At 43.7% G+C, this 26696-nt stretch overlaps 3 protein-coding genes and 1 long non-coding RNA gene across 4 annotated transcripts; 3 read left to right on the top strand and 1 right to left on the bottom strand.

The window, feature by feature from the left end:
• Positions 1 to 8049: 8049 nt before the first annotated feature.
• Positions 8050 to 9416, top strand: LOC141098850 (homeobox protein not2-like). The gene is made up of 3 exons (XM_073586809.1): positions 8050 to 8374; positions 8744 to 8937; positions 9146 to 9416. Exons 1-3 carry the CDS (start codon positions 8050 to 8052, stop codon positions 9302 to 9304), a joined length of 678 nt encoding a protein of 225 aa, XP_073442910.1. The 3' UTR covers positions 9305 to 9416.
• Positions 9417 to 16069: 6653 nt separating this feature from the next.
• Positions 16070 to 17481, top strand: LOC141098849 (homeobox protein not2-like). The gene is made up of 3 exons (XM_073586808.1): positions 16070 to 16641; positions 16923 to 17116; positions 17323 to 17481. The coding sequence occupies exons 1-3, from the start codon at positions 16173 to 16175 to the stop codon at positions 17479 to 17481; spliced, it is 822 nt and encodes a 273-aa protein (XP_073442909.1). The 5' UTR covers positions 16070 to 16172.
• Positions 17482 to 23214: 5733 nt separating this feature from the next.
• LOC141098847 (uncharacterized) lies at positions 23215 to 24525 on the bottom strand. The gene is made up of 2 exons (XR_012234376.1): positions 24384 to 24525; positions 23215 to 23622 (listed from the first exon to the last, which is right to left on the bottom strand). It is a non-coding gene; the product is annotated as an uncharacterized lncRNA (long non-coding RNA).
• Positions 24390 to 25569, top strand: LOC141098846 (homeobox protein not2-like). The gene is made up of 3 exons (XM_073586807.1): positions 24390 to 24738; positions 25009 to 25202; positions 25411 to 25569. Exons 1-3 carry the CDS (start codon positions 24414 to 24416, stop codon positions 25567 to 25569), a joined length of 678 nt encoding a protein of 225 aa, XP_073442908.1. The 5' UTR covers positions 24390 to 24413.
• Positions 25570 to 26696: the final 1127 nt, after the last annotated feature.

Here is a 26696-nt window from a genome sequence, read left to right as displayed (position 1 = left end):
CTTCATGAACGCTGTTTGGAGGGTCATGACTCGTGGGAATAACGCCGCCCAATCAGTTAAACCTGCTAGAGAGATCGTTCGTTGCTCCCAAGCATGACATCACACTCCCTAGGAGGAAGGTAATGCCACTGTGGCGATCGTACTCCTGGGGGCGACACAAGTGCACTGATGCTCAGCCACTGCTCGATGAATCTGCTGGTACATTGACCCAGACCACTACATTCCCCTCGCACGCTACAAGGCCTGAATCTGACCCTGATGAAACTCAGGTTACCCTTCCCATACACAGTTCCATCTTACACGGTGACAAAGAGGAAGCTGCAGATGAAAGTGCAGGTTTGGCCCACCCACCGTCAGACACACCACCGTACTATCAGGGGCCCTGTGCCAGTGCTGTCGCCAACGAGTGGGCCCCCCCTGCTTGCTCAGGATCACAGCACTTGCAAGGTTGAAATACTGTGCAGTGAGATGGAAGATGGGGACAACGAGGAGTCCAGACTAGTACATGGATTCCATAGCGAGGAGACTTATTTCATGGTTTTCAATGTTGGGACAGCAATTTTTGGGGAGCACTATACTCTGGAGAATGATAGATGGGGCCCACCATACACTGGAACATTCCAAAGGTGGACATCAGACACTGGAGCAGCATTTAAAGGGCCCATTATACACTAGAGAATTAGAAATGGGGCCCATTATGTTTGGAGCATTATTTGGGCCCATAAGACAGTGGAGCTTCATCCATGGGGACCAACATATACTGTAGCATTATGTGGAGCTCATCATATACTGTTTCAAACATTATATGGGACCAATGATTCTGTATGGAGAAATAGATGGGCCTCGTCATGAGATGTAAAAAGTGAAGTATTTTTCATTGTACTATACCGCTATTTCTCTGCCGTATCGGAGCATGATGAGTTGTGGTATGTGTTAAAGGGGCGCTCTTTCGCCCAGGGCACATGAAAACCTGGAGCCAGCCCTCCCCCCCCCCCCACAACTGTAGCCAAATAACCCCCATTTTTCAGTGCGTAACTTGTATTATGAAGTTAATTAAGGTTGACAAGCTTAAGTAAGAAGAATTGATGCTTTTGGCATTCAAATGGGCACTGTTGGTGTGTTTCCTGTCCTCCTCTCACTGCCGACTTTTATTCCCCATTGACTTACATTGGGTTTCGTGTTTCGGGACGACCCCGACTTTTCCCTATAATCGGACGATCTTGCTCGACCCGACTTTTGGAAAAGTCGGGTTTCACGAAACGAAACGCGACCCTAAAAAACCAAAAGTCGCTCAACTCTATTGTTGACATTGGGGCCTATGGAAGGACGGGAGACTCTAGAGTCTTCAATACTTCCGTAATGGCTCGGCGGCTATGCACAAACCAGTTGGATCTACCATCACCACGACAGCTACCAGGCTCCCCCGAACAATCAGTCCCTTATGTCCTTGTGGCAGATGAGGCCTTTCAGTTATCGCGCAATTTCATGAGGCCATATCCCCAGCGCAACCTTGACCACAGGCGCAGAATTTTTAACTTGCACCTATCACGTGCTAGGCGACTGGTGGAGTGTTCCTTTGGGATTCTTTGTGCCAAATGGTGGGTACTCCAGTCTGCCATTCAGTTGAGTGAGCAATATGTGAATGAAGTTGTGAAAGCCTGTGTTGTTCTGCATAACTTCACGAGGATACATGATTGCTCCTCCTCTGATGGTGTTGTGCGTAGGCCGGACAATGTGTGCAGGGTGAGACCACCTATGAACCCTCAACGTAGACCGCTCTCTGGCCTAAAAGTGCGTGATATCTTCACTAATTACTTTCTCATCTGAGGGGGCAACTTCTTGGCGAGAGCATGCTGTGTCTATGTTAGAATTTGTTGCTTTAAGTGTGTCAAAATATATATTACTCAAGCCTTTATGATTCTTTGAGTGTTTCATTGCATTGGTTGGTGTCTGTTAGTATGTTGTGAGGGATTGTGAAAAATCACAGACGTTAACTAGAGTAGACAAATTTTTAGTTTTGCCTTTTTTTTTTTTTTTCGCTTAAAGGCAAACATAATTTTGCCATAAGACAAATTTGGCAATGGCCAAAATGACCCTTTGTGCCTTCCTTAACTTGTTCTAAAATGAACATTACATAACAAAACAGCAACAAACATTAGTCAAAAACAACATTGCTGCATGACTAGATTAACCTAGATTTGCCAACAAAAGGTGAGCTCCATCACCAAAATAAAGAAAACAAGATAACACTCACATTTCCTCATAATGTTATCCAATCATAGAAAGATTCCACCATGACAGGCAAGGCTACCTCACAGCTTTCACACAGATATTACCTGTCTGTAGAACAGACAATATTTAAGCATGCTATACTGGAAAGGATGAAAATACAAAACTCACTTGTTAAGACATAGAGAGAGCGTGGTATTCTGAAAGCTGGTCGCCTAGAATTTTTTGACTAGAGATTGCTAACAAAAAAGGTGACTACTTCACTAAGGCCAGCACGCCTTTCCTAGGCGTTAGCAAGTGAGTAGTGTATTTTCATCCTTTTCATTTTACAGTATAGCGCATTTAAATATTCTCTTTTCTACACACATGTAATATCTGTCTGAAAGGCGTGAGGTAGCGTTGCCTGTCATGATGGATTGTTTCATATGTTTGGAAAACATATTTTAAAAATGTGAATGTTAAATTATGTTCTAAATGTTGGTGAAGGAGAACAACTCTTTTTTCATTTAGATTAGGAGCACCAGTTACATCTCACTGGACATCTCCAACCATCAGAATCATAAATCCTCATATGTTGGGGAAAGGGAACGTGGAAGAACAGCCTGTGGGTGCTGCTGGACATTGTGGCCAACATCGCCCTGTGTGGGACCATACTGTTGCCCATGATGCTGGAATTGTCCAGCCTCCTGGGACTGTTGGGGATACTGGCCAGAGTAATGATGATGGTGGGGGGCTTCTTGTTGGCTCTGGTAGGCCCGTGGCTCATACCCACCAAGATAGCCAGATCGTCCCCAACCAGGTTGGGACCAGCCTCCAACACTGGGTGGGTACAAGTGGCCATATTGGTGGGGTTGGCTTGAGGAAGACATTTGTGGCTGCGGAATAGAAGGTTGGGTAGGGGGAGGAAGGGGTTGAGGTGTTGGCCCACGTATTAGGGGCTGTTCAGACCCTGCTTGAGCAAGCATCTGTGTGGATGGTCTCATGCGCATTAAATTTCGTGGTGAGAGCTGCCACCTCTCCAGAAATTCAAAAACCTCATATGGGGTATTGGGGGGGGGTGCTTGCATCAAGCAGGATCTGAATACATCCCCTAATACGGAGCCTGACCTCACGGGTAAGGGCACGGAGATAAAGGGTGAGGCTACGTGCATAGGCCTCCTCCCCATCATCTGTAGTTACTCTGGACAAATAATTGAGCACCCCTGTGTCCACATTGGTCCTGCTCTCTTGAATAGTGACCTGGCGCCTTCTTCTTGTTCGCCGTGATGCTAGAGCAGCCTGTGGGGAGGACCTGATCTGGGCAGTTGGGCTGCTGCTCAAGTTGCCCGGCTCTTCCAGGATGGGTGAGGTTGCAGCAGCAGACCGTCCTGGTGGTGTGGTGTGTAGGGCAGCCATTGTGTGGTCTTGTGATGCCTCATCTTCAGCCATCCTTCTTGTAGGGGGAGAAGATGGGCCAGCCACCTCATCCCCTACAGGATCTATAATGGGCTCTGCCTCTGAGGCCGTTCCTCGATCCGTAAGGTTGGATTGAGTTCTGTTATGAAATAGAACAGAGGCAAAAATACATCAATATTTTTGTCCCTGTAAAGTATTTGTGTAATGTATTTGTGTAATGTGGTGTGAGGTATGTACTTACGGTCTCAGATCCAGAATTGGGGCGAGGAAGTTCAGCCGGTCATAGTATATATTTTTTCGTTTCACATGTCCAGCATCCCCACTCCTGGACCGCTGCTGGCGTTCCCGGCGGAACTGGTCCCGGATGCTTCGCCAGCGTTTCATCACATCTTCCACTGCAATGTGACAGGAAATATTGTCAAATTCACATATTTGAGAGGTCACATTTTCTAACAGTAGTCTAGGCATGGGGCCTTCTGGGGTGTGCGTTCTACCCATGGTGGCATATGTAATTGGGCTGATACACAGGGTCTCATTAGCTACACTTAAACTAATTTTATTGGCTATGAGGATGAGGAGCTTGTGGCTTAACCCCTAATTATGGCTGTGTGAAGCCACGTGGCACATCCAAATGTAACGGCCTCATGAGGCTAATAAAATTACATGCACAGGAAGGGGGGTGCTGATTGTAGAATCATTTTTTAGCGCGCGCTAAGGTTAATGATGTTTTTATGGTTGCACTTACGAATTTTATGCTGCTCATCACGTGGTCTGTCACCAAAGTCATGGTACATCTGGCGACAGATGCGCCTCCATGGCGTCTCCTTTCTTGTCCGGTTCGCATAATTTGCATCACGTGGGGCCCATATTTCAGGACGCTCCTGCACCAGCACAATTAGCATCTCAACATTAATATATGTGGACGCCATGCTGCTGCTGTACTCCGTGGAGGCGTACTTCCTGGATGTCTGGAACGCTTTTTGAGCTCATTTGCATTTCTAGGCTTCCTGATGATGGATTGGCCCATTTCCTGTCACCAGCCAAAAGACCTGCGTATTGCTCGCAGGTCACACGTGTGTTCCGTGTGTAATCCGTATTTTTTGCGCACCCATTGACTTGCATTGGCGTACTACGGGCGTAGTACGCTGACAATCGCAGCATGCTGCGATTTGGCACTGAGCGTAGGATACGGATGAGAAATATACGGCTGGTGCGAGGGACCCCATAGAGAATCATTTGTCCGTGTCTAATGCGTGCTTTTTGCGCCTCTCACGCACCCGTATTCCTCGCCAGTGTGACTCCGGCCATAAACAAAAACCCTGACTCCTATTGATTCGTTCGCAAAGTGAAATTCACTTAGCTACTAACAAACCTCTCCAGAGCTCACAGAGCAAAAAAAAGGAGGTCCATAGGAGCGGTTTTTCAAAAAACTTGTATAAAAACTCTTTATTGGCACATAAAGCGATACAAAATAACATGCATAAAAAGTGCAAATAAGGACACCAAAATGGTGGCACTCAGCACTGTATACAAAAGTAGTTCAACATTACGGTATGTATTTATTCCACAGGTAAGGCGTACCCTGTCAATTTTGGCACTTTTCCCGTGAAGCCATATCTTTACTGGAAATTAGAAAAAATGTCCAACATCTACCACCGATCCTTTGTAAGTAGTTTTATAGTATAGTGTCATATAATTCCGAAGACTTGGTTACCGGTTCATATGGGGTTTAATACAAGAATAGAATGATTGCAAAATATCAGAAGTGATAATCTGAGGAGGACTGGTGAGATCTGAGGAGGATTGGTGAGATCTGAGGAGGATCAGTGAGCAATAAGGAGGATCAGTGAGATAGGAGGATTGATGCTTAGAGAAAAGAAAAATTGATTTCATGATCGGAATAATCAGATTATGAAAGATCAAAACTGGAATAAGAGGAAAGAAAAATGTCAGAAACTGAGAACAATATGTGGAGCACAAGGGTTCCCACAGAACAATGGAGGAACGGACACCAAATGTGGATTGTCGGGCTGGAGCCACCGGAGCTGCCGCCATCTTCATCTCTTACAGTGACCGAGATTGTCCTCAGTATCGGCCGAGGTGAGAAAGCAGCAGACACCGACCAGGAGAAGAAGACGACACTGATTAATCAGATCTCCTCTAATTATCCAATCACACCTCATTGTATAATAATAATAATCTTTATTTAGCGCCAAGGTGTGTATTTACAATGATGGCCCGGCCATCTTGAGGGAGTGAGGGATGGATGGAGATAGTGAATGGGCTACACATGCAGACTTACACGTTGTATGGAGATGAGGGGTCGGAGCAGCCCAATGTCTAACCAAGAGAAGAATTAAACAATTCTGGGGCAGCAGCTAATGGGCGGGAGTTTCAAGGAATAACAGAAAACGCCAACTAAGATCAAACTACCCAAATAAAGGTAATAAAAGCTGGAGATGTTTTGTGATTCTCCTGAGGGGTCTGACGACTTGTATTTTGTATGCGCATTACTTCTATTTCTACTGTGTCTCTCCATGGAAGACGGAACACATTGATATTATACCGTGATGTTTAGGCTACATGAAATGAGATATACAGATCATGAATTACCACTTCAGGCGCTGTACACACTCACCCCCTTTACTGCAGTTTTGTAATTGTTTGTATTTTTATTGTTATGTAATTGATGCTGTTTTTTATTTGAGTAGTTTGACCTTTGTTGGTGTTATCAGGAGATTAATTATACTGAAGACAGCGATACAAAGAGAGAGGAAATATGTGTTAAATGGAAAGGACATAAAAAAGAAAAGAAAAAACTTCACTGGAAAAAAAAGCAAAACTAGTGAATTGCTATAAAAAATTATCAATAATACAAATAAAGCAAAAATAAGTGTAAGAAGTTGAAAGGACATGAAAATGAGGGGAAAAAGTGGAATAAAAATAAAACAAAGTCACCTGTTATTAAACCCAGTCACTTATACGTGTAAAGACATTGTCAAAGTAAAAATGTAAAAAATATCAGATCTCTGTCATAAGAAAAAAAATAGTAAAACTGCAGCAAAAATAATAAAACCAGTGAATAACTTTGGTTGTTTAAAAGTCGTCTACTGAATGTATACAACAGAAATAAAATGTAAGTGTCACATTGTACAATCATCTATTGTCTGGAAGAAGAAAGGAGGAAAAATTTTACTTTGAAAATGACAAAATAAAAAAGATATTTCACAATTTACTAAAAATGTTTCAATGATGAAATCTATTTAGAAAGTAAAAGATGAATATAAAGAGAAATGGAAAATATGTCCCTAAAAAATCCATAATATAAGGGGCTCGGAGCTGGACCCCGGTATGTCCCCAGGAGAGCCCACCCTGGCAGCAGAGAGGAGATCATTATGGATCTGTCTAATGTCCGGTTATTACACATTTCGCGCCTCATCAAGGTAGAAAGCGACTTTGTGCCTCTTGCTCGGTGTTTTGGTCCTGGAGATCTCCTGAGATCTGGGGATCTCTCCTCAGTGTAATGTATCATTAGAGCAATTCTCTGTAATTACCAGGACCGGCGAGAACAGCTGATATGGAGACATACGGGGGCGCTGCCCTCAGAGGATATTAGGCGGCTACTGATAGCGGGGGCCGGAGATCTGGAGATAATCATATACAATTTATCTGATGTCATCTGGAAATGATTGGGAAAGGCGGTAATAATAAAAATAATAATAATAATTAGCCTTTTAAAGCCATTCTATAGATTGTTCTCACATCCTATAAAGTCCGTCTTTATCTAGTTTCTATCCATCCATTATTTCTATTTCTGCCGGTGTAGAACAATAGATAAATAGGAGATCGATACATAAATAAGTAGATAAGTTATGAGATAAATAGACAGATAAACATGATCGATAATAAATATGTGAGATGTAGCGTTAGATACATAGATAAGTCGATAATCATTGAAATATGAGATCCATTAATAACTACCAGCTAAATATGAGCTGTATACATAGATGAGCAGAAAACAGAATCCTGCGCCCCGTGGACGGGTGGATCACAGGTCGGTATATAGACACGTGGATATATAGTTACACTCATCACACGATTCCCGCTAATTATGGATTCATTACAGGAGTCCTGTGTCCTCTGGATTTTGGGGCCAGCTGGGGGAGGTTGTAGGAAGCTTTGCCCCATGGCCATTTCCTCTCCTCTCGGGGGCAGTGTGGGGTCTGTGTGCCGAGCCCGCTCCTCCACTCTCAGTGCTGATCTCTGATCTGGGCTATTGGCATGCTAATAGTGTATTTGCAATTCACAGAGCCCAGATCTGGATATAAGGAGGCTCAGAGCTCAGGACCCTACATTCTCCAGCAGAGATCACCTTCTCCTGGTACTTCTAATCACCAGAGGATACTTTCCCTTCTCCCAGCCAGCATGCAGCCTTCTCCCATCTTCCCAAGGCTTGGCCACCATTTGGATCAGACTCCTGCTCTGCCAGTGGCCATTCAGGACCAGACAAGACCAAGGAACGCCTTTGATATAGACTCTATATTATCCAGGGAGGACAGACGGGCTCCCCGAGTTATTTTGCAGGAACCCATCTGGCAGATGCCCCCTGCACCCCATGGCTATACCTATGGGGCCATGTCCTACTCTCCGGTGTGGGTCTGCCAACCTGCAGCCTTCCCCGGCTATGTCCAGCCCCAGCAGCACTTCAGTGGAGGGTGCAGATGTCCGGACCACCTGTGCAGCCACAGAGGTGAGTCCACACTCCATCTTATATTAATTCTATATAATTAGTTTTTGGCGCTAATAATATCTCTACAAAAAGTTGGTTAGATCAGGAGAGATGTGGATTTTTGTTCTTCAGGATAAGAAATGCTGAGACTTGTATTTCTCACATCAGAATAGTTATCTTGTCTTACTAGTAGAAGTTGTAGCTGTGTGCGCACCAGTTCATGGAGCGTCTTTCTTTTTTTTTTTTCTTTCTTTCTTTCTTTTCTTTCTTTCTTTCTTTCTTTCTTTCTTTCTTTCTTTCTTTCTTTCTTTCTTTCTTTCTTTCTTTCTTTCTTTCTTTCTTTCTTTCTTTCTTTCTTTCTCTGACAGCGCCACCTTCTGCTTCTTCCAGGTTGTTCGTCCTTCACCAACTGCCCAATAGGATCTCTGCCCTGCAACACAGGATCCCACAAGCTGAAGAGATTTAGGACAGTTTTCACTCCAGAACAGCTGGAAAGGCTGGAGAAGGAATTCCTAAAGCGGCAGTATAAGGTGGGGACAGAGCGGGTGGACTTGGCTGCCACACTTGGCCTCACAGAAACCCAGGTAAGAGCCGGTACATGCTCTTTGTAACTGTTGTTCAACTTGAGCCCTTTTTGGTTTGACAATGTATTTTTTTAGCTGAACACATTTGCTTTGGAATTTTCCTATATATATAGTCACACTCATAATTTGGGTCACTGTGATGTAACTAAAGAGTTTCGCATATTTGCCAGATCCCAGTTCTCAACAACGTCTTCTCCTTTCTTCACAGGTGAAGGTCTGGTTCCAGAACCGCAGGATTAAGTGGAGAAAGCAAAGTCTGGAACAGAAGAATGCCACGCTGTCAAAATTTAGAGTCCTTCCCGAAGAACCACCAGCCCTACACTCCACCAAGATTGAAGGACAGGATGAGGTAGAAGTGGATCAGTAGAACTCCACCACTTTATCTTCTCTGGACTATTAGAGAAGAGTCAGACAGGCATATGACTCAGACAGGGTTCCCAGCGCAATGTTCTATGATACATGTCAGCCCCTATGGTGGCTCGTGAAGGACCAGTGCAATTTTTATATTTTGTTTATTTTATTTAAATCAGATGTTTTATACTGGTATTTATTCTACACTTTTAAATAAAACCTTTTTATACTTATATTACCAATTTATCTTTTTGTGGTCAATCTCTTCTCTTAGAATTCGTTCTCATTATTGATGAGCGAATGTCCTCGGATAACGTGTTATTGAGCATGCTGAGGTGCTACCAGAGTATCTTGGGCGTGCTCGAATAATATGTTTGGAGTCCCCATCGCTGCAAGTCTCGCGGGTGTTAGACAGTCGCAACACACAAACAGGAAATCCCGCATGTGTGGCTGCTGTCTAAAAGTCACGACAAACGGTGCCCCGGGGACTCGAACATATTATTCAAGCACGCCCAAGATACTCAGATAACAACCTGAGCATGCTCGATAACACGTTACCCCAGGATGTTCGCTCTTCACTAGTTCTCAAGTGTCTCACTGTAATGCTTATCACTCCTAAAAACGTTTTAAGCCGTGTCTTCCACTTTAATGCGGGCTCCGGCGCTGAGCTGACATCTTCTCCAGCACATGACAGCTAAATTCAAAGTAGAAAAAAAAGTTTTTAAACCTATTTAAGTTTTGCCCATTCAAAATAGAACAATAATAAAAAAATAAAAATTGGTATAAGGAACGGCCGATGTTATCAAAATATAAAAAGAATTATACTGATCAGTAAACGGCATAGTGCAAAAAATATTAACAACTTCAGTTACTTTTTTTTTTTTGTTTTTCTTGTTTTTTTTTTTGTTTGGTCACCGCAGCATAAGCTGACAAATTTTGGATTTTTTTCACCACTTAAATAATTTAAAAAAAAAAGAACCTATAAATCTTTGGCACCTGTGAACTTGTAATGACCTGGAGAATCATAATGGGGGGTCAGTATTAACATTTAGTGAACTGGGTAAAAAAAAATTGAGGAAATTGCACTTTTTTTTTTTTCCAATTTCACAGCAGCTGGATTGTTTTTCTGTTTTTTTTTTTTTTTTTTTAGTTACACTATATGGTAAAATCATTGATGCTTCTCAAAAATGCAACTACTCCTACAAAAAAAAAATAAGCCTTCACACGGCCATGTTGGCAGAAAAATCTGAAAAATATGGTGGCTCTGGGAAGGAGAGTGAAAAACGGAAAATGGCCAGAGATGAAGGGGTTAAACTTTTTTATAATGTAGTTATTGAGCAGCTTTTATCTCTAATAATAAATGCCCTAAGCAGCTTCCGGTTGTAACAACTTCCGTCCAGTTGTAACCGGTGACGTCACCACACACACACGCACATGTTAACCCTCAACACACCACACCACCTCAACACACACTCCTCTCACCTTTCACCTCCACTCACTCTTTCACTCCACATACGTTCCTTTCTCTCACTCCGTTTCTCATACTCACACCGTCATCGTCGCTGCCCCGACATCTTCCTCCGCCGCGATCCTGGATCCAGACGTTCTCCAGGCCGCCGACATGTTCTTGCGGCGACGCCATCTTGGATTTCGTGAAATCCCGCGATATTCAAGATGGCGTCGCCGCAAGAACATGTCGCTGGCGTGGACGACTCGGGATCCAAAAAGATGGCGTCCGCGAAATCTCGCAAGATTACGCCGACGCCATTTTGGATCCCGATGTCGTCCACGCCGGCGACATGTTCTTGCGGCGACGCCATTTTGGATCGGCGAAATCCCACGATAGTCAAGATGGCGTCGCCGCAAGAACATGTCGCTGGCGAGGACGACATCGGGATCCAAAATGGCGTCGGCGAAAACTCGCGAGATTTCGCCGACGCCATTTTGGATCCCGACGTCGTCCACGCCGGCGACATGTTCTTCCGGCGACGCCATCTTGACTATCGCGGGATTTCACGATACTCAAGATGGCGTCGCCGCAAGAACATGTCGCCGGCGTGGACAACGTCTGGATCCAGGATGGCGCCGGCGGAAGAAGATGTCGGGGATCGTGGAGCTGCGGCGATGACGGCGTGAGTATGAGAGACGGAGTGAGAGAAGGGGTCGTATGTGGAGTGAAAGAGTGAGTGGAGATGGTGAAAGATGAGAGGAGTGTGTGTTGAGGAGTGTGTGTGTTGAGGGTTAACATGGCAAGAGGTTTGATGCTATCGCATCCTCCCGATGCCATAGCATCGGGCCATAATCTAGTAAAGATATAAATCTTGCCAATATACTTTTACACCCCACCTTACCACCTCCCCTCCCAAAAAAAAGGCATTAAAAAGGTTCATCCTAGTTGTAGCAATCAGCACACAATAGAGGTCTCCATACATTTGGGGAGTGAAGGGCTCAGTACGGCCGGTTTCACATGTCAGTGGCTCCGGTACATGTAGTGACAGTTTTCTCACGTACCGGAGACACTGACACACATAGACACACATTCTAATGAATATGTCTATGCAGATGTCAGCGTGTTTTCACGGACTGTGTCCGTGTGCACAATACGCTGACATGTCCGTTTTTGTGCAACAGCACAGATCACATGGACCAATACAAGTCAATGGGTCCGTGTAAACACGTACCGCACACGGATGGCGTCCGTGTGCCATCCGTGTGCGTTTTTAGGAGTCAAAGGGTTAATATTGAAACCAATTATTTCACTACACGGACATACGGACAGGACACGGATCACACACGGATGGTACACACGGAAATACGGATAGCACACGTATCCACACGGACCACTCCGGTACCAGTTTTCCCAGTACCAGAATTATCTGGATGTGTGAAACCGCCCTAAAGCTGTGTAGATGTTAGATTTGCCTCTAGGGCACATTGGGCCTTAGGGTGGTTCTTCTGTTCATACAAGGCCATAAGAGGCCCCTTGTTATCAGGTCAGTCATTATCAGCCCCCGGGGAATGAAACTTGTTACCCTGCAGCTCTGAAGTGGAAGGTCCACACCCGGCCAAGAGCTTTACACTGGGGAGGAGCAGACACCACAGGAGTCTCCTAGACTTGACTTTCTAGCAGAAAAGTGACCGTAGATATTACTGGGATGTTGGGGATGAAGCTCATCATTATAGGGGCGCTCTGGTTGGAATTAGTAGAGACTAGTGATGAGCGAGGACTAAAATGCTGAGGTGCTCGTTTGGGAGTCAATGTGAAAGTCAAGCTTTTTTTTTTCTTTAAAACCCTGGAAAGGGGTCTGGGGGCAGTGAAAATGTTCAAATGGATGGGTCAAGTGCTGAATGGAAGGAGAACAAAAAACAAAAACCCAGACTCCAATTGATTTGTTCGCAAAGTGAAATTCACTTAGCTACTAACAAACCTCTCCAGAGATCACATATTTAGAAAAAGGAGGTCCATAGGAGCGGTTTTTCAAAAAACTTGCATAAAAACTCTTTATTGGCACATAAGACAATACAAAATAACATGCATAAAAAGTGCAAATAAGGACACCAAAATGGTGGCACTCAGCACTGTATACAAAAGTAGTTCCACATTACGGTATGTATGTATTCCACAGGTAAGGTGTACCCTGTCAATTTTGGCACTTTTCCCGTGAAACCATATCTTTACTGGAAATTAGAAAAAAATATCCAACATTTACCACTGATCCTTTGTAAGTAGTTTTGTAGTATAGTGTCATATAATTCCGAAGACTTGGTTACCGGCTCATATGGGGTTAATACAAGAATAGAATGATTGCAAAATATCAGAATTGATGAACTGAGGAGGACTGGTGAGATCTGAGGAGGACTGGTGAGATCTGAGGAGGACTGGTGAGATCTGAGGAGGACTGGTGAGATCTGAGGAGGACTGGTGAGATCTGAGGAGGACTGGTGAGATCTGAGGAGGACTGGTGAGATCTGAGGAGGATTGGTGAGATCTGAGGAGGATTGGTGAGATCTGAGGAGGACTGGTGAGATCTGAGGAGGACTGGTGAGATCTGAGGAGGACTGGTGAGATCTGAGGAGGATTGGTGAGATCTGAGGAGGATTGGTGAGATCTGAGGAGGATTGGTTAGATCTGAGGAGGATCGGTGAGATCTGAGGAGGATCGGTGAGATCTGAGGAGGATTGGTGTTATATAAGGAGGATTGATGCTTAGATAAAGGAAAAAGTGATTTCATGATCGGAATAATCACATTATAAAGGATCAGAACTGGAATAAGAGGAAAGAAAAATGTCAAACTGAGAACAATATGTGGAGCACAAGGGTTCCCACAGAACAATGGAGAAACTGACACCAAATGTGGATTGTTGGGCTGGAGCCACCGGAGCTGCCGCCATCTTCATCTCTTACAGTGACCGAGATTGTCCTCCGTCTCGGCCGAGGTGAGAAAGCAGCAGACACCGACCAGGAGAAGAAGACGACACTGATGAATCAGATCTCCTCTAATTATCCAATCACACCTCATTGTATAATAATAATAATCTTTATATAGCGCCAAGGTGTGTATTTACAATGATGGCCCGGCCATCCTGATGGAGTGAGGGATGGATGGAGATAGTGAATGGGCTACACATGCAGACTTACACGTTGTATGGAGATGAGGGGTCGGAGCAGCCCAATGTCTAACCAAGAGAAGAATTAATTAAACAATTCTGGGGCAGCAGCTAATGGGCGGGAGTTTTAAGGAATAACAGAAAACGCCAACAAAGATCAAACTACCCAAATAAAGGTAATAAAAGCTGGAGATGTTTTGTGATTCTCCTGAGGGGTCTGACGACTTGTATTTTGTATGCGCATTACTTCTATTTCTACTGTGTCTCTCCATGGAAGACGGAACACATTGATATTATACCGTGATGTTTAGGCTACATGAAATGAGATATACAGATCATGAATTACCACTTCAGGCGCTGTACACACTCACCCCCTTTACTGCAGTTTTGTAATTGTTTGTATTTTTATTGTTATGTAATTGATGCTGTTTTTTATTTGAGTAGTTTGACCTTTGTTGGTGTTATCAGGAGATTAATTATACTGAAGACAGCGATACAAAGAGAGAGGAAATATGTGTTAAATGGAAAGGACATAAAAAAGAAAAGAAAAAACTTCACTGGAACAAAAAGCAAAACTAGTGACTTGCTATAAAAAATGATCAATAATCCAAGTAAAGCAAAAAAAGTGTAAGAAGTAGGAAGGACATGAAAATGAGGGGAAAAGTGGAATAAAAATGAAACAACGTCACCTCTGTTATTAAACCCAGTCACTTAGGCTTTGTGCACACGGTGTAGATTCTGCTGTGTTGTACAGTACCATTGTTTTCAATGGTAAAACCAAAAACGCTGTGCACATGCTGCAGATTTTTCCGTGGGTTACAATCCGCAGCATGTCAATTCTTGGTGCGGATTCCGCTGCGGTTTCACACCTTCACCATTGTGATGTATGAAACCGCAGGGCTAAATTGCAGGTATTTTGACCTGTGGATTTTTCAAAATCCGCAGCATTTCCAATTACGTGTGCACACAGCCTTATACGTGTAAAGACATTGTCAAAGTGAAAATGTAAAAAATATCAGATCTCTGTCATAAGAAAAAAAAATAGCGAAACTGGAGCAAAAAGAAAACCAGTGAAAAACTTGATTGTTTCCAAGTCGTCTACTGAATGTATACAACAGAAATAAAATGTAAGTGTCACATTGTACAATCATCTATTGTCTGGGAGAATAAAGGAGGAAAAATGTTACTTTGAAAATGAGAAAATAAAAAAGATATTTCACAATTTACTAAAAATGTTTCAATGATGAAATTTATTTAGAAAGTAAGAGATGGATGAATATAAAGAGAAATGGAAAATATGTCCCTAAAAAATCCCTAATATAAGTGGCTCGGAGCTGGACCCCGGTATGTCCCCAGGAGAGCCCACCCTGGCAGCAGAGAGGAGATCATTATGGATCTGTCTAATGTCCGGTTATTACACATTTCGATCCTCATCAATGTAGAAAGCGACTTTGTGCCTCTTGCTCGGTGTTTTGTCCTGGAGATCTCCTGAGATCTGGGGATCTCTCCTCAGTGTAATGTATCATTAGAGCAATTCTCTGTAATTACCAGGACCGGCGAGAACAGCAGATATGGAGACATACGGGGGCGCTGCCCTCAGAGGATATTAGGCGGCTACTTATAGCGGGGGCCGGAGATCTGGAGATAATTATATAGAATCTATCTATAATAATAAATAATAACGATAATAATAATAATTAATAATAATAATAATTAGCCTTTTAAAGCAATTCTGTAGATTGTTCTCACATCCTATAAAGTCCGTCTTTGTCTAGTTTCTATCCATCCATTATTTCTATTTCTGCCGGTGTAGAGCAATAGATAAATAGGAGATCGATACATAAATAAGTAGATAACAGTTATGAGATAAATAGACAGATAAACATGATAGATAATAAATATGTGAGATGTAGCGTTAGATACATAGATAAGTGGATAATCAGTGAAATATGAGATCCATTAATAACTACCAGCTAAATATGAGCTGTATACATAGATGAGCAGATAACAGAATCCTGCGCCCCGTGGACGGGTGGATCACAGGTCGGTATATAGACACGTGGATATATAGATATAGTTACACTCATCACACGATTCCCGCTAATTATGGATTCATTACAGGAGTCTTGTTTACCCTGGGTTTTGGGTCCAGCTGGGGGATGCTGTAGGAAGCTTTGCTCCGTGGCCATTTCCTCTCCTCTCGGGGGCAGTGTGGGGTCTGTGTGCCGAGCCCACTCCTCCACTCTCAGTGCTGATCTCTGCTCTGGGCTATTGGCATGCTAATAGTGTATTTGCAATTCACAGAGCCCAGCTCTGGATATAAGGAGGCTCAGAGCTCAGGACCCTACATTCTCCAGCAGAGATCACCTTCTCCAAGTACTTCTAATCACCTGAGGATACTTTCCCTTCTCCCAGCCATCATGCAGCCTAGTCTCATCTTCCCAAGGCTTGGCCACCATTTGGATCAGACTCCTGCTCTGCCAGTGGCCATTCAGGACCAGACAAGACCAAGGAACGCCTTTGATATAGACTCTATATTATCCAGGGAGGACAGACGGGCACCCCGAGTTATTTTGCAGGAACCCGTCTGGCAGATGCCCCCTGCACCCCATGGCTATACCTATGGGGCCATGTCCTACTTTCCGGTGTGGGTCTGCCAACCTGCAGCCTTCCCCGGCTATGTCCAGCCCCAGCAGCACTTCAGTGGAGGGTGCAGATGTCTGTACCCCCTGTGCAGCCACAGAGGTGAGTCCACACTCCTCATCTTATATTAATTCTATATAATTAGTTTTTGGCGCTAATAATATCTCTACAAAAAGTTGGTTAGATCAGGAGAGATGTGGATTTTTGTTCTTCAGGATAAGAAATGCTGAGACTTGTATTTCTCACATCAGAATAGTTATCTTGTCTCACTAGTAGAAGTTGTAGCTGTGTGCGCACCAGTTCATGGAGCGTCTTTCTTTTTTTCTTTCTTTCTTTCTTTTTTTCTTTCTTTCTCTGACAGCGCCACCTTCTGCTTCTTCCAGGTTATTCGTCCTTCACCAACTGCCCAATAGGATCTCTGCCCTGCAACACAGGATCCCACAAGCTGAAGAGATTTAGGACAGTTTTCACTCCAGAACAGCTGGAAAGGATGGAGAAGGAATTCCTAAAGCGGCAGTATATGGTGGGGACAGAGCGGGTGGACTTGGCTGCCACACTTGGCCTCACAGAAACCCAGGTAAGAGCCGGTACATGCTCTTTGTAACTGTTGTTCAACTTGAGCCCTTTTTGGTTTGACAATGTATTTTTTTAGCTGAACACATTTGCTTTGGAATTTTCCTATATATATTCACACTCATAATTTGGGTCACTGTGATGTAACTAAAGAGTTTCGCATATTTGCCAGATCCCAGTTCTCAACAACGTCTTCTCCTTTCTTCACAGGTGAAGGTCTGGTTCCAGAACCGCCGGATTAAGTGGAGAAAGCAAAGTCTGGAACAGAAGAATTCCACGCTGCCAAAATTTAGAGTCCTTCCCGAAGAACCACCATCCCTAGACCCCACCAAGATTGAAGGACAGGATGAGGTAGAAGTGGATCAGTAGTTCTCCACCACTTTATCTTCTCTGGACTATTAGAGAAGAGTCAGACAGGCATATGACTCAGACAGGGTTCCCAACCCAATGTTCTATGATACATCTCAGCCCCTATGGTGGCTCGTGAAGGACCAGTGCAATTTTTATATTTTGTTTATTTTATTTAAATCAGATGTTTTATACTGGTATTTATTCTACACTTTTAAATAAAACCTTTTTATACTTCTATTACCAAATTATCTTTTTGTGGTCAATCTCTTCTCTTAGAATTCGTTCTCATTATTGATGAGCGAATGTCCTCGGATAACGTGTTATTGAGCATGCTGAGGTGCTACCCGAGTATCTTGGGTGTGTTCGAATAATATGTTTGGAGTCCCCATCGCTGCAAGTCTCGCGGCTGTTAGACAGTCGCAACACACAAACAGGAAATCCCGCATGTGTGGCTGCTGTCTAAAAGTCACGACAAACGGTGCCCCGGGGACTCGAACATATTATTCAAGCACGCCCAAGATACTCAGATAACAACCTGAGCATGCTCAATAACACGTTATCCCAGGATGTTCGCTCTTCACTAGTTCTCAAGTGTCTCACTGTAATGCTTATCACTCCTAAAAACGTTTTAAGTCGTGTCTTCCACTTTAATGCGGGCTCCGGCGCTGAGCTGACATCTTCTCCAGCACATGACAGCTAAATTCAAAGTAGAAAAAAAAGTTTTTAAACCTATTTAAGTTTTGCCCATTCAAAATAGAACAATAATAAAAAAATAAAAATTGGTATAAGGAACGGCCGATTTTATCAAAATATAAAAAGAATTATACTGATCAGTAAACGGCATAGTGCAAAAAATATTAACAACTTCAGTTACTTTTTTTTTTTTTTGTTTTTCTTGTTTTTTTTTTTGTTTGGTCACCGCAGCATAAGCTAACAAATTTTGGATTTTTCTCACCACTTAAATAATTTTAAAAAAAAAGAACCTAGAAATCTTTGGCACCTGTGAACTTGTAATGACCTGGAGAATCATAATCGGGGGGTCAGTATTAACATTTAGTGAACAGGGTAAAAAAAAATTGAGAAAATTGCACTTTTTTTTTTTCCAATTTCACAGCAGCTGGATTGTTTTTCTGTTTTTTTTTTTTTTTTTTTTTTAGTTACACTATATGGTAAAATCATTGATGCTTCTCCAAAATGCAACTACTCCTACAAAAAAAAAATAAGCCTTCACACGGCCATGTTGGCAGAAAAATCTGAAAAATATGGTGGCTCTGGGAAGGAGAGTGAAAAACGGAAAATGGCCAGAGATGAAGGGGTTAAACTTTTTTATGATGTAGTTATTGAGCAGCTTTTATCTCTAATAATAAATGCCCTAAGCAGCTTCCGGTTGTAACAACTTCCGTCCAGTTGTAACCGGTGACGTCACCACACACACACACGCACATGTTAACCCTCAACACACCACACCGCCTCAACACACACTCCTCTCACCTTTCACCTCCACTCACGTCCACTCACTCTTTCACTCCACATAAGTTCCTTTCTCTCACTCCGTTTCTCATACTCACACCGTCATCGTCGCTGCCCCGACATCTTCCTCTGCCGCCGCGATCCAGGATCCAGACGTTCTCCAGGCCGCCGACATGTTCTTGCGGCGACGCCATCTTGGATTTCGTGAAATCCCGCGATATTCAAGATGGCGTCGCCGCAAGAACATGTCGCTGGCGTGGACGACTCGGGATCCAAAAAGATGGCGTCCGCGAAATCTCGCGAGATTACACCGACGCCATTTTGGATCCCGATGTCGTCCACGCCGGCGACATGTTCTTGCGGCGACGCCATTTTGGATCGGCGAAATCCCGCGATAGTCAAGATGGCGTCGCCACAAGAACATGTCGCCGGCGAGAATGACGTCGGGATCCAAAATGGCGTCGGCGAAAACTCGCGAGATTTCGCCGACGCCATTTTGGGTCCCGACGTCGTCCACGCCGGCGACATGTTCTTCCGGCGACGCCATCTTGACTATCGCGGGATTTCACGATACTCAAGATGGCGTCGCCGCAAGAACATGTTGCCGGCGTGGACAACGTCTGGATCCAGGATGGCGCCGGCGGAAGAAGATGTCGGGGATCGTGGAGCAGCGGCGATGACGGCGTGAGTATGAGAGACGGAGTGAGAGAAGGGGTCGTATGTGGAGTGAAAGAGTGAGTGGAGATGGTGAAAGATGAGAGGAGTGTGTGTTGAGGAGTGTGTGTGTTGAGGGTTAACATGGCAAGAGGTGTGATGCTATCGCATCCTCCCGATGCGATAGCATTGGGCCATAATCTAGTAAAGATATAAATCTTGCCAATATACTTTTACACCCCACCTTACCACCTCCCCTCCCAAAAAAAAGGCATTAAAAAGGTTCATCCTAGTTGTAGCAATCAGCACACAATAGAGGTCTCCATACATTTGGGGAGTGAAGGGCTCAGTACGGCCGGTTTCACATGTCAGTGGCTCCGGTACATGTAGTGACAGTTTTCTCACGTACCGGAGACACTGACACACATAGACACACATTCTAATGAATATGTCTATGCAGATGTCAGCGTGTTTTCACGGACTGTGTCCGTGTGCACAATACGTTGACATGTCCGTTTTTGTGCAACAGCACAGATCACATGGACCAATACAAGTCAATGGGTCCGTGTAAACACGTACCGCACACGGATGGCGTCCGTGTGCCATCCGTGTGTGTTTTTAGGAGTCATAGGGTTAATATTGAAACCAATTATTTCACTACACGGACATACGGACAGGACACGGATCACACACGGATGGTACACACGGAAATACGGATAGCACATGTATCCACACGGACCGCTCCGTTACCAGTTTTCCCAGTACCAGAATTATCTGGATGTGTGAAACCGCCCTAAAGCTGTGTAGATGTTAGATTTGCCTCTAGGGCACATTGGACCTCAGGGTGGTTCTTCTGTTCATACAAGGCCATAAGAGCCCCCTTGTTATCAGGTCAGTCATTATCAGCCCCCGGGGAATGAAACTTGTTACCCTGCAGCTCTGAAGTGGAAAGTCTACACCCGGCCAAGAGCTTTACACTGGGGAGGAGCAGACACCACAGGAGTCTCCTAGACTTGACTTTCTAGCAGAAAAATGACCGTAGATATTACTGGGATGTTGGGGATGAAGCTCATCATTATAGGGCGCTCTGGTTGGAATTAGTAGAGACTAGTGATGAGCGAGGACTAAAATGCTGAGGTGCTTGTTTGGGAGTCAATGTGAAAGTCAAGCATTTTTTTTTCTTTCAAACCCTGGAAAGGGGTCTGGGGGCAGTGAAAATGTTCAAATGGATGGGTCAAGTGCTGAATGGAAGGAGAACAAAAACCCAGACTCCAATTGATTCGTTCGCAAAGTGAAATTCACTTAGCTACTAACAAACCTCTCCAGAGATCACATATTTAGAAAAAGGAGGTCCATAGGAGCGGTTTTTCAAAAAACTTGTATAAAAACTCTTTATTGGCACATAAGACAATACAAAATAACATACATAAAAAGTGCAAATAAGGACACCAAAATGGTGGCACTCAGCACTGTATACAAAAGTAGTTCCACATTACGGTATGTATGTATTCCACAGGTAAGGTGTACCCTGTCAATTTTGGCACTTTTCCCGTGAAACCATATCTTTACTGGAAATTAGAAAAAAATATCCAACATTTACCACTGATCCTTTGTAAGTAGTTTTGTAGTATAGTGTCATATAATTCCGAAGACTTGGTTACCGGCTCATATGGGGTTAATACAAGAATAGAATGATTGTAAAATATCAGAATTGATGAACTGAGGAGGACTGGTGAGATCTGAGGAGGACTGGTGAGATCTGAGGAGGACTGGTGAGATCTGAGGAGGACTGGTGAGATCTGAGGAGGATTGGTGAGATCTGAGGAGGACTGGTGAGATCTGAGGAGGATTGGTGAGATCTGAGGAGGATTGGTGAGATCTGAGGAGGATTGGTGAGATCTGAGGAGGATTGGTGAGATCTGAGGAGGATTGGTTAGATCTGAGGAGGATCGGTGAGATCTGAGGAGGATTGGTGTTATATAAGGAGGATTGATGCTTAGATAAAGGAAAAAGTGATTTCATGATCGGAATAATCACATTATAAAGGATCAGAACTGGAATAAGAGGAAAGAAAAATGTCAAACTGAGAACAATATGTGGAGCACAAGGGTTCCCACAGAACAATGGAGAAACTGACACCAAATGTGGATTGTTGGGCTGGAGCCACCGGAGCTGCCGCCATCTTCATCTCTTACAGTGACCGAGATTGTCCTCCGTCTCGGCCGAGGTGAGAAACAGCAGACACCGACCAGGAGAAGAAGACGACACTGATGAATCAGATCTCCTCTAATTATCCAATCACACCTCATTGTATAATAATAATAATCTTTATATAGCGCCAAGGTGTGTATTTACAATGATGGCCCGGCCATCCTGATGGAGTGAGGGATGGATGGAGATAGTGAATGGGCTACACATGCAGACTTACACGTTGTATGGAGATGAGGGGTCGGAGCAGCCCAATGTCTAACCAAGAGAAGAATTAATTAAACAATTCTGGGGCAGCAGCTAATGGGCGGGAGTTTTAAGGAATAACAGAAAACGCCAACAAAGATCAAACTACCCAAATAAAGGTAATAAAAGCTGGAGATGTTTTGTGATTCTCCTGAGGGGTCTGACGACTTGTATTTTGTATGTGCATTACTTCTATTTCTACTGTGTCTCTCCATGGAAGACGGAACACATTGATATTATACCGTGATGTTTAGGCTACATGAAATGAGATATACAGATCATGAATTACCACTTCAGGCGCTGTACACACTCACCCCCTTTACTGCAGTTTTGTAATTGTTTGTATTTTTATTGTTATGTAATTGATGCTGTTTTTTATTTGAGTAGTTTGACCTTTGTTGGTGTTATCAGGAGATTAATTATACTGAAGACAGCGATACAAAGAGAGAGGAAATATGTGTTAAATGGAAAGGACATAAAAAAGAAAAGAAAAAACTTCACTGGAACAAAAAGCAAAACTAGTGACTTGCTATAAAAAATTATCAATAATCCAAGTAAAGCAAAAAAAGTGTAAAAAGTAGGAAGGACATGAAAATGAGGGGAAAAGTGGAATAAAAATGAAACAACGTCACCTCTGTTATTAAACCCAGTCACTTAGGCTTTGTGCACACGGTGTAGATTCTGCTGTGTTGTACAGTACCATTGTTTTCAATGGTAAAACCAAAAACGCTGTGCACATGCTGCAGATTTTTCCGTGGGTTACAATCCGCAGCATGTCAATTCTTGGTGCGGATTCCGCTGCGGTTTCACACCTTCACCATTGTGATGTATGAAACCGCAGGGCTAAACCGCAGGTATTTTGACCTGTGGATTTTTCAAAATCCGCAGCATTTCCAATTACGTGTGCACACAGCCTTATACGTGTAAAGACATTGTCAAAGTGAAAATGTAAAAAATATCAGATCTCTGTCATAAGAAAAAAAATAGCAAAACTGGAGCAAAAAGAAAACCAGTGAAAAACTTGATTGTTTCCAAGTCGTCTACTGAATGTATACAACAGAAATAAAATGTAAGTGTCACATTGTACAATCATCTATTGTCTGGGAGAATAAAGGAGGAAAAATGTTACTTTGAAAATGAGAAAATAAAAAAGATATTTCACAATTTACTAAAAATGTTTCAATGATGAAATTTATTTAGAAAGTAAGAGATGGATGAATATAAAGAGAAATGGAAAATATGTCCCTAAAAAATCCATAATATAAGGAGATCAGAGCTGGACCCCGGTATGACCCCAGGAGAGCCCACCCTGGCAGCAGAGAGGAGATCATTATGGATCTGTCTAATGTCCGGTTATTACACATTTCGATCCTCATCAATGTAGAAAGCGACTTTGTGCCTCTTGCTCGGTGTTTTGGTCCTGGAGATCTCCTGAGATCTGGGGATCTCTCCTCAGTGTAATGTATCATTAGAGCAATTCTCTGTAATTACCAGGACCGGCGAGAACAGCAGATATGGAGACACACGGGGGCGCTGCCCTCAGAGGATATTAGGCGGCTACTGATAGCGGGGGCCGGAGATCTGGAGATAATCATATACAATTTATCAATAATAATAAATAATAACGATAATAATAATAATTAATAATAATAATAATAATAATAATAATAATTAGCCTTTTAAAGCAATTCTGTGGATTGTTCTCACATCCTATAAAGTCCGTCTTTATCTAGTTTCTATCCATCCATTATTTCTATTTCTGCCGGTGTAGAACAATAAATAAATAGGAGATCGATACATAAATAAGTAGATAACAGTTATGAGATAAATAGACAGATAAACATGATAGATAATAAATATGTGAGATGTAGCGTTAGATACATAGATAAGTCGATAATCAGTGAAATATGAGATCCATTAATAACTACCAGCTAAATATGAGCTGTATACATAGATGAGCAGATAACAGAATCCTGCGCCCCGTGGACGGGTGGATCACAGGTCGGTATATAGACACGTGGATATATATAGTTACACTCATCACACGATTCCCGCTAATTATGGATTCATTACAGGTGTCCTGCGTCCCCTGGATTTTGGGGCCAGCTGGGGGAGGCTGTAGGAAGCTTTGCCCCATGGCCATTTCCTCTCCTCTCGGGGGCAGTGTGGGGTCTGTGTGCCGAGCCCACTCCTCGACTCAGTGCTGATCTCTGCTCTGGGCTATTGGCATGCTAATTGTGTATTTGCATTTCACAGAGCACATCTCTGGATATAAGGAGGCTCAGAGCTCAGGACCCTACATTCTCCAGCAGAGATCACCTGCTCCTGGAACTTCTAATCACCTGAGGATACTTTCCCTTCTCGCAGCCATCATGCAGCCTACTCCCATCTTCCCAAGGCTTGGCCACCATTTGGATCAGACTCCTGCTCTGCCAGCGGCCATGCGGGACCAGACAAGACCAAGGAACGCCTTTGATATAGACTCGATATTGTCCAGGGAGGACAGACGGGCTCCCCGAGTCATTGTGCAGGAACCCGTCTGGCAGATGCCCCCTGCACCCCATGGCTATACCTATGGGGCCATGTCCTACTCTCCAGTGTGGCTCTGCCAACCTGCAGCCTTCCCTGGCTATGTCCAACCCCAGCAGCACTTCAGCGGAGGGTGCAGATGTCCAGACCCCCTGTGCAGCCACAGAGGTGAGTCCACACTCCTTATGCTATATTAATTCTATCTAATAATTAGTTTTTGGTGCTAATAATATCTCTACAAACAGTTGGTTATATCAGGAGAGATGTGGATTTTTGTTCTTCAGGATAAGAATTGCTGAGACTTGTATTTCTCACATCAGAATAGTTATCTTGAATCTCACTATGAGAAGTTGTAGGTCTGTGCTCTCCAGTCCAAGGAGCGTCTTTCTTTCTTTCTTTCTTTCTTTCTCTGACAGCGCCACCTTCTGCTTCTTCCAGGTTATTCGTCCTTCACCAACTGCCCAATAGGATCTCTGCCCTGCAACACAGGATCCCACAAGCTGAAGAGATTTAGGACAGTTTTCACTCCAGAACAGCTGGAAAGGCTGGAGAAGGAATTCGTAAAGCAGCAGTATATGGTGGGGACAGAGCGGGTGGACTTGGCTGCCACACTTGGCCTCACAGAAACCCAGGTAAGAGCCGGTACATGCTCTTTGTAACTGTTGTTCAACTTGAGCCCTTTTTGGTTTGACAATGTATTTTTTTTTAGCTGAACACATTTGCTTTGGAATTTTCCTATATATAGTCACACTCATAATTTGGGTCACTGTGATGTAACTAAAGAGTTTCACATATTTGCCAGATCCCAGTTATCAACAACGTCTTCTCCTTTCTTCACAGGTGAAGGTCTGGTTCCAGAACCGCCGGATTAAGTGGAGAAAGCAAAGTCTGGAACAGAAGAATTCCACGCTGCCAAAATTTAGAGTCCTTCCCGAAGAACCACCATCCCTAGACCCCACCAAGATTGAAGGACAGGATGAGGTAGAAGTGGATCAGTAGAACTCCACCACTTTATCTTCTCTGGACTATTAGAGAAGAGTCAGACAGGCATATGACTCAGACAGGGTTCCCAACCCAATGTTCTATGATACATCTCAGCCCCTATGGTGGCTCGTGAAGGACCAGTGCAATTTTTATATTTTGTTTATTTTATTTAAATCAGATGTTTTATACTGGTATTTATTCTACACTTTTAAATAAAACCTTTTTATACTTATATTACCAAATTATCTTTTTGTGGTCAATCTCTTCTCTTAGAATTCGTTCTCATTATTGATGAGCGAATGTCCTCGGATAACGTGTTATTGAGCATGCTGAGGTGCTACCCGAGTATCTTGGGTGTGTTCGAATAATATGTTTGGAGTCCCCACCGCTGCAAGTCTCGCGGCTGTTAGACAGTCGCAACACACAAACAGGAAATCCCGCATGTGTGACTGCTGTCTAAAAGCCGCGACAAACGGTGCCCCGGGGACTCGAACATATTATTCAAGCACGCCCAAGATACTCAGATAACAACCTGAGCATGCTCGATAACACGTTACCCCAGGATGTTCGCTCTTCACTAGTTCTCAAGTGTCTCACTGTAATGCTTATCACTAGAGTTGAGCGATACCGTCCGATACTTCAAAGTATCGTATCGGATGGTATCGGCCGATCTTTAAAAAAAGTATCGGTATCGCCGATTCCGATACCGGAAGTCCCATTCAAGTCTATGGGACTTCCGGTATCGGAATAAGAAAAACCCTTTCCTGCCCTTGTACAGCCTCTCTGGGGTCTGTACGGGCCTTTCGGGGGGCTGTGCCGGCCTGCCAGGGGGTCTGTGCAGGCTCCGGTGGTCTGTGCCGGCCTGCCGGTGGTCTGTGCAGGCTCCGGGGGGCTGTGCCGGCCTGCCGGGGGGCTGTGCCGGCCTGCCGGTGGGCTGTGCCGGCCTGCCGGTGGTCTGTGCAGGCATCGTCCGATGGGACTACAAGTCCCATCGGGCGATGCCTGCTACCATGACAGTGATTGACACATTAGCCAATGATGGGACAGTAGTAGTCCCATCATCCGGCTAATGTGTTAAATGTAAAAAAAAAAAAAAAAAAAAAATTACATGCTACATACATACTACATGCATGCTACATACA

Source organism: Dendrobates tinctorius, unplaced genomic scaffold, assembly GCF_039654945.1.
Source record: "Dendrobates tinctorius isolate UK_male_01 unplaced genomic scaffold, ASM3965494v1 ptg000095l, whole genome shotgun sequence".
Lineage (NCBI taxonomy): Eukaryota > Metazoa > Chordata > Amphibia > Anura > Dendrobatidae > Dendrobates > Dendrobates tinctorius.
This window is presented reverse-complemented; position numbering and strand designations above follow the sequence as displayed.

Coding starts and splice junctions, on each gene's coding strand:
- LOC141098849 (XM_073586808.1), top strand. CDS start 16,173: ATGCTAATAGTGTATTTGCAATTCACAGAGCCCAGCTCTGGATATAAG. Junction 16,642..16,922: donor CCCCCTGTGCAGCCACAGAG/GTGAGTCCACAC, acceptor TGCTTCTTCCAG/GTTATTCGTCCTTCACCAAC. Junction 17,117..17,322: donor TTGGCCTCACAGAAACCCAG/GTAAGAGCCGGT, acceptor CTTTCTTCACAG/GTGAAGGTCTGGTTCCAGAA.
- LOC141098846 (XM_073586807.1), top strand. CDS start 24,414: ATGCAGCCTACTCCCATCTTCCCAAGGCTTGGCCACCATTTGGATCAG. Junction 24,739..25,008: donor CCCCCTGTGCAGCCACAGAG/GTGAGTCCACAC, acceptor TGCTTCTTCCAG/GTTATTCGTCCTTCACCAAC. Junction 25,203..25,410: donor TTGGCCTCACAGAAACCCAG/GTAAGAGCCGGT, acceptor CTTTCTTCACAG/GTGAAGGTCTGGTTCCAGAA.
- LOC141098850 (XM_073586809.1), top strand. CDS start 8,050: ATGCAGCCTTCTCCCATCTTCCCAAGGCTTGGCCACCATTTGGATCAG. Junction 8,375..8,743: donor CCACCTGTGCAGCCACAGAG/GTGAGTCCACAC, acceptor TGCTTCTTCCAG/GTTGTTCGTCCTTCACCAAC. Junction 8,938..9,145: donor TTGGCCTCACAGAAACCCAG/GTAAGAGCCGGT, acceptor CTTTCTTCACAG/GTGAAGGTCTGGTTCCAGAA.